Source organism: Melospiza melodia, chromosome 7, assembly GCF_035770615.1.
Source record: "Melospiza melodia melodia isolate bMelMel2 chromosome 7, bMelMel2.pri, whole genome shotgun sequence".
Taxonomy (NCBI): Eukaryota; Metazoa; Chordata; class Aves; order Passeriformes; family Passerellidae; genus Melospiza; species Melospiza melodia.
The window spans coordinates 12,608,478-12,615,547 of record NC_086200.1 but is presented as its reverse complement, the minus strand read 5'-3'; the positions used below and the strand labels follow the sequence as shown (position 1 = coordinate 12,615,547).

Below are 7,070 nucleotides of genomic sequence, written 5' to 3'. Positions count from 1 at the left end.
TTCTAGAGCTTGCCAAAGAGATTGGGGGATTCTGTAAACCCCTGGGGAAGATGTGTCCACCTTAGTTGCTGTTTTCTTTTCTTTTCAATGTCCTCCCATTCAAAGGCAAACCAGTTCCGGCACTCTTCAGCCAGGGGACATGCCCAGAAGACATCCTTTAAATCCATGACAGAGACCCATGCATGCTCCTCTGGTACTTGGCTTAAAACAATGTGTACGGGTTTTGTACTACCGGGTGCCTCGCAACCGTTCTTTTATTAACTTCTCTTGAATCTTGTGCTAATCAATACCTTCCATCAGCTTTTCTCAATGCTAGTATGGGAGTATTATGTGGAGACATGCATGGTTCTAAAATCCTTCCTTTAACAGCTGGTTAGTTACTGGGGCTGGTCCTTTCTTTCCCTCTGGGGAAATTGGATACTGCCTTACCCAAATGGCGGATATGTCTTTCTGCATCTCCACTTCTATTGGTGGAATATTCAAACAACCAATTTTTCCCTCCCCCACCCACACATTTGGATTCATTTCATCTATGTCTCCCTTAGTTAAGACCATTATTTGTACTACCATTTTTCCTTCTTTTGGCATTACTCCAATTCCTAATTTGATTTGTAAATCATATCCTAATAAATCACAACCGAACTTGGGGATGTAAATGAACTTAGCTCTCTTGAATTTCCTCTAATTTCTACATCTTCTATAATCTGGGCCTCCAATGGTTCTCCTTTGGCCCCTCGTACTTTGGAGACCTTTTTACCGACTGTGATTCCTGTTGGTATTTTGTCACACATGACTTGTCTGCTCTGGTATCAACTAAAACTTCAAATTCATCATTCTGGGAACCAATCTCAAAATTTACAAAGGGCTCTTCTAGATGATTCATTAAATTCCCCTGGGCATACAACCCTTGACGCCCTTATTTCGCATATTTCTCGTCTCTTTTTAAGATGTTCTCTAGAGTTTCTTGCTCCCAGGCTATGGCTTCATCTAATTGGACTTTCTTACAGTTTCTCTTTAGGTGTCCTTTCCCTCCACAGTAATAACAATATTTTTCATTGAGTAGAGCCTTAGCCCCTTTTGGTCCAAGAAAATCTTTGTCTCTTCTAAGTGATTCTACTGGCCCATCCTTGTTGGCTCCTCCACTTTCGCTGCCTATGGCTACCATAATTTTAGCTTTTGTTTTTGTCTTTTTTTCTTCTCAGATATACTCTTATGACTTCTCTCAGCAGTTCATTATACTTTTTTCCTGCCAGTCCCCTATTCTTTCTAACTTTCATCTAATATCTGGCCAGGATTTAGTTACAAATTGTATGTTGAGAAGGATCTGGCCTTTGGGGCTATCTAGGTCAACATTAGAGTAAATCTGGAAGTTTTGCTTTAGCCTATTAAGCCATGGTGCTGGGGTCTCATCTTTTTCCTGGGTGCTGTCAAACGCTAACTTGGTATTACTCCCTCTAGGGACTGATTCTTTTATCCCTCTGGTCATCAGGGACCTGTGATCTCTCATATTCCTACTCCCCTCTTCTTGATTAGGGTCCCAGTCAGGCTCCACTAAAGGCATTTTCTGTTACCTTGGGGCTCGGGTTGGTTTTCTGGCTCACAAATTTTCATTCCTGTAGTTCTTATTATTCGAGTCTCTTCTGGGGAAAATAGGATGTTTAAGATGTACAAATCTCCTCATGTCTAAATATTAGGGGCTAAAAAATCAGTCAATTTGATTTGCTATTCCTACTGGGTCTTCCACTAAATTTCCCAATTCTTTCTTAAAGTTTCCAACTTCGGACGCAGTCAAAGGAGCGTTTACAAATCCAATCTCACTGGCCACCCCACCCATGGGAACTTCTCTGAGGGGGAACAATTTTTCCACTTCATCCACTTTGGTCCAAGTGGTAAAACATCAGCTGTGGAGGCTGACTGGTTAACTTCACTCTTGGGCATGAGATTCTGAGATGTTGTTTGGCTTCTCATTTGTGGTGGGGGAGGCGGAGCAGGAACTTGCTGGTGAATTAGGGGTGCATGAGAGGGCAGAGGTAAGGGAACAGTAGTGAAGGGTAAAGAGAGTAAGGAGAGGGTTGAGGGGAAGGTGGTGGAGGTATAACTGGGTTAGGAGGTGGTAAAGGAATGACAGCTGGGAGAGGAGGAGGAACTGGGTCCACAGCAAGAGGAATTGGAGGAAGGATTTGAGGTACTGCAAGGGTAGGAGGAGGTACGTGGTCAAGGGGGTCCCAGTTTTTGTTAGCCTTCCCAGCCTCTTCTTCTTCTTTTACTTTCCTAGCTTGCTTTCTTTCTTTTAATTGATAGACTCTTGTATTGTCCTCCTCTGAGGCATACTTCAGCCCAAAAGGTGACATTGTGTCCATGATGGGCCTTTTGCAGGAACTTGGGGAAAAAAAGGAAGGTGCATCACCTTTGGACAGAGAGGCAGGTAACTCAGGAAATGTGTGAGGATGTTGTTAGGTCATGCAGAAAGAAAGTTAGAGAGGTGAAAGCTTAAGGCTTCCCCAGGCCATTTCTCTGGAGGAGAATAAAAATGTTTCTATAAATACATTAATAGCAAAACAAAGTACAAGGACAATCTCCATTCATTATTGGGGGAGATATGGTTACCAAATATGAGGGAAAGGCTGAGGCACTTAACCCCTTCTTTGCCTCATTTTCCAAAAACAAGTCAAGTTGCCCTTGGGACAAGTGTTCTCCTGAGCTGGTGGAATGGCACAGGGAGCAGAACAGCCCCCTGGAATCCAGGAGGAAGCAGTTGGTGACCTGCTGAGCCACTCAGATACTCACAGGTGTCTCTGGGAGCAGATGGGATCCATCCCAGGGGGATGAACGAGCTGTGGATGAGCTCCCCAAGCTGCTCTCCATCATTCACCATCAGTGCTGGCTCAGCAGGGAGGGCCCAGAGGACTGGAGGTGCCAGTGTGAGCCCATCCCCAAGAAGGGCTGGAAGGAGGAGCTGGGGAACTCCAGGCCTGTCAGCCTGACCTGGGTGCCCAGCAAGGTTATGGAACAGATCACCCTGAGTGCCATCGTGATGACAGGGCACCCACAGGATGGCCGAGGGGTTAGTGCTAGCCAGTGTGGATTCCAATGTCTGCATTAATGGTCTGGATGAAGGGATTGTGTCCAACATCAGCAAATCTGCAGATGACACCAAGGTGGGTGTGAGTGTGGATCTGCTGGAGGGTAGGAGGGCTCTGCACAGGGCCCTGGACAGGCTGCATTCAGGGCCCAAATCCAACAAGGTGAGGTTGAACAAGACCAAGTCCCAGGTACTGCGCTTTGGCCACAACAACACCTGCAGTGCTACAGGCTGGGGCCAGAATGGCTGGAGAGCAGCCAGGCAGAAAGGGACCTGCAGGGACTGATGGGCAGCAGGCTGGACATGTGCCAGCAGTGTGCCCAGGTGGGCAAGAAGGCCAATGGCTCCTGGCCTGGATCAGGAATGGTGTGGCCAGCAGGAGCAGGGCAGGGATTCTTCCCCTACACTCGACATTGGTGAGGCCACACCTCGAGTGCTGTGTCCGGTTCTGAGCCCCCAATTTAGGAAGGCCATGGAGGGGCTGGAGTGTGTCCAGAGAAGGGCAAATAGGCTGGTGAGGGGTCTGGAACACAAGTCCTGTGAGGAGCAGCTGAGGGAGCTGGGGTTGTTTATCTTGGAGAGGAGGAGGTCAGGGAGACAAAGCAGTGTCAGGGCAGAGGTTGGACTCGATCATCTCCAAGGTCTTTTCCAACCTTGCTGATTCTGGAATTCTCTGGAACCACCCTTGGAGCAGTTGCAGGAGGAGCCCTGGGCCTCCTCTTCAGAAGCTCCAGCAGCCCAGGTCCCTCAGCTTCTCCTGCCAGCCCCAAAGCCCATCCTGTCAGTCCTGCAGAGCCTCTGCAGCTCCTCCTCACTGCCCAGAACAGGGAGCCCCAGAGGCAGACACAGCAGCCCAGATGTGCCCCCCTGGCCTGGGGTGCCTCTGGCAAGGGAGCAGCACCAGGCTCGGCAGGAGCCTGCAGACAATACCTGCAGCACTTGTAGGATGATCCTGCTGCCCAAGGGACGTTCCCATGGTGCCAGGTCAGGAACTGCAATGGGGAGTGGGGCTGGAGAGAAAAGGGCACACAGGGATGGGCAGTTTGCAGGGGAAGGAAAAGGGATGGGCAATAGGAAGAAATCTGTATCAGGGACGAGGAAAGAAAGCAAATGTGAAGCAGAGGAAATGCTCAGGGCAGTTTGGGGGTGGCTGCCAGGCAGCCCTGGCTCTGAGCAACACTATCTGCTGTGGCACAGGAAACTCCCTGCTGATGGGAACAAACTTTCTGGCTGACTGCAGAGGCAAGGACAAAGCTGAGTGGTTTCCCTGGTGTCCCCCAGCCCTTGCTGGCCCCAGGGGCTGATGGCATTTGTGCTCCCTCAGGTTCATGTCCCCACACCAACAGCATGGGGGTGCTCCCCCTGCTGTGTGCAATGCAAACAGGGGCTGCTGAGCCAGTGCTGCCGTGTGAGTGCCTGCAAGGATGGGGCACCTGTGTGAGCTGGGGGAGAGGCCAGGGCTGCAGAGGGGGGATGTTGTTGGCAGCTCCATCAGGATGCTCTGGGACGCTGCCCTGGGCTGTCCAGCGCACTGGGGATGGATCAGCCCCTGCTCTGCTGCTCCTTCCCGTCTGCCCCAGGGCCCTTGCAGAGCCCCAGCCATGCTGTTTGCCCCCAGCCTCCCCACGGCCAGCCTGGGGCTGCTCACGGGGGTTTTCTGTGCTGAGCATTGGCCTGGGCGTATTCTTGAGAGAGCCTGGGCAAGGAGCCTGGAGCCCCCAGGCCCTGGCCTGAGGCATCATCGCTGCCCCAGCAGTGCCCATGGCCTGTCCCTGCTGCAGCCCCGGCACTGCCATCCCCAGGGCTGTGCCCAGCCCCGAGAGCACTCAGGCCCTGCAGCAACACCAGGGCCACCAGGGCAGCAGGGCAGGGCCATGGCAGCAGCACTGGCAACACCAAGTGCTGCTGCTGCTGGGCACAGCTGCTGTGCCAGCACTGATCTGCCCCAGCTCTGCACACAGACATTGGTGCTGCAGCTCCAGAGGAGACAACAAAAGGGCATCTCTGCAGAAAACTTTGCTGGGAGTTCCTTTAGTTCCTTTAGAGCCACAAGGAAACCAGCCTCTCATTGACACAGTCTTTGGCCACATGGAAGGTGGAGAGAAACAAAATGAGAAATGGCACAAAGAATGACATGTCCTTGTCGACCATATGAAAACAGTAAAAGAAAAGAAAAAACTCACAACCAAACAAACAAGAAGTATCAAAAGTGACTTTCATTACAAATGATTGTAAGAGACTGGCCAGCAGTTTAATATTTCTGATAGCAGCCAGTCATCAGTGTCCACACAGCAGCCTTGCGCTCCTGGTTCCTCAGGCTGTAGATGAGGGGGTTCAGGGCAGGAGGCACCACCGAGTACAGAACTGACAGGGCCACATCCAGGGATTGGGAGGAAATGGAGGAGGGTTTCAGGTAGGCAAAAAAGCCAGTGCTGAGGAACAGGGAGAGCACGGCCAGGTGAGGGAGGCAGGTGGAAAAGGATTTGTGCCTTCCCTGCTCTGAGGGGATCCTCAGCACAGCCCTGAAGATCTGCACATAGGAGAAAACAATGAACACAAAAAAACCAAAGGCTAAACTGGCACCAATCACAATAAGCCCAAGTTCTCTGAGATAGGAGTATGAGCAGGAGAGCTTGAGGATATGGGGGATTTCACAGAAGAATTGATCCAGGGCATTACCTTTACACAGGGGCAATGAAAATGTATTGGCTGTGTTCATGAGAGCATTGAGAAAGGCACTGGCCCAGGCAGCTGCTGCCATGTGGGCACAAGCTCTGCTGCCCAGGAGGGTCCCGTAGTGCAGGGGTTTGCAGATGGACACGTAGCGGTCGTAGCACATGATGGTCAGAAGGGAAAGCTCTGCTGAGAGGAATAACACAAAGAAAAAGAGCTGAGCAGCACATCCTGAGTAGGAGATGTTCCTGGTGTCCCAGAGGGAATTGTGCATGGCTTTGGGGACAGTGGTGCATGTGGAGAGCATTATTAATAATTGGTTAGCTGAGAAAGGCCACACTGATATAATGCCACTGGTTAAACTGAAGGAGAAAAGTCAGCAGTCAGCAAGCTAAAAGGAAGAGTCAGCAGTGACCTTGCTGCAACATGAGGATAGGGAGTTGAGATTAGTCCTGAACACATCCTAAGAATATGTAGAAAGTATCAAAAGTAGAACCATAGGAATGTAGAAGTAGGCGTAGGTGCTGATATGTAAGCTGACCAATCCTGAGCTCAACTTTTGCAATATGTATGAAGCTCATTATTAACTGTATTTAACCCGCTGTACTGATCAATAAAATTGAGCCTGTGATGATCAAACTGATGTCCTGGTTCCCTTCCGTCGACAAATGGTGGAGAATGCGGGCATAACCGAATCTCTGCCCTTTTTCTCGGATTAAAAGAAAAAGGGATTACGCCACGGTCCGGAAGTTGGGTTTGGGTCCTTGCAGCTGGGACGGTGCCGGAATTTGAAGCACCCTTAAGGTTCACAACTGTGACTTAAGCCAATACATGTCCGCCGGAGCCTGGAGAGCTGCAACAGCGCGCGCTGATTAATAGGTATGGATAGGCAAGCGGCATATGATTTATTTACCGCCTATTTAGAGCGGCGTGGGATAAAAGGGATAGATTTAAAAAAGGAGTTGCCAGGGTTATTAGCTTATGGCCATGCTAAGGGTATCTTTTCTAATCCTCATACAGTTCATGAGTTATCAGAGTGGAGAAAGTTTGGGGAAATATTGTGGGATACAGTACTAGATGATGATAAGTCAGCAAAGAAATTCGGGAAGTTATGGCGGGTGGTGTATAACACGTTACTTCAGCAGGTCTCTGAGAGAAAGGCAGCAGAAAGGGCAACAGAAGCTCATAAGAGGAATATATGGTATGGTCGTGAAGATGATCCCCTGGCACCCTCTGTAACTAAAGTACTTATGCCTAAGAGTCCCCAGCAAAGTGGTGTGGAGGATTTCTCTATAGGCGCAGTGGAACCGTCTGC

General features: G+C 49.9%; 1 protein-coding gene across 1 annotated transcript; it reads right to left on the bottom strand.

Annotated features, from left to right (window-relative positions):
• Positions 1–5,333: 5,333 nt before the first annotated feature.
• LOC134420879 (olfactory receptor 14J1-like) lies at positions 5,334–6,029 on the bottom strand. The gene has a single exon (XM_063161289.1). The coding sequence runs from the start codon at positions 6,027–6,029 to the stop codon at positions 5,334–5,336; it is 696 nt and encodes a 231-aa protein (XP_063017359.1).
• Positions 6,030–7,070: the final 1,041 nt, after the last annotated feature.

Coding starts and splice junctions, on each gene's coding strand:
- LOC134420879 (XM_063161289.1), bottom strand. CDS start 6,029: ATGCACAATTCCCTCTGGGACACCAGGAACATCTCCTACTCAGGATGT.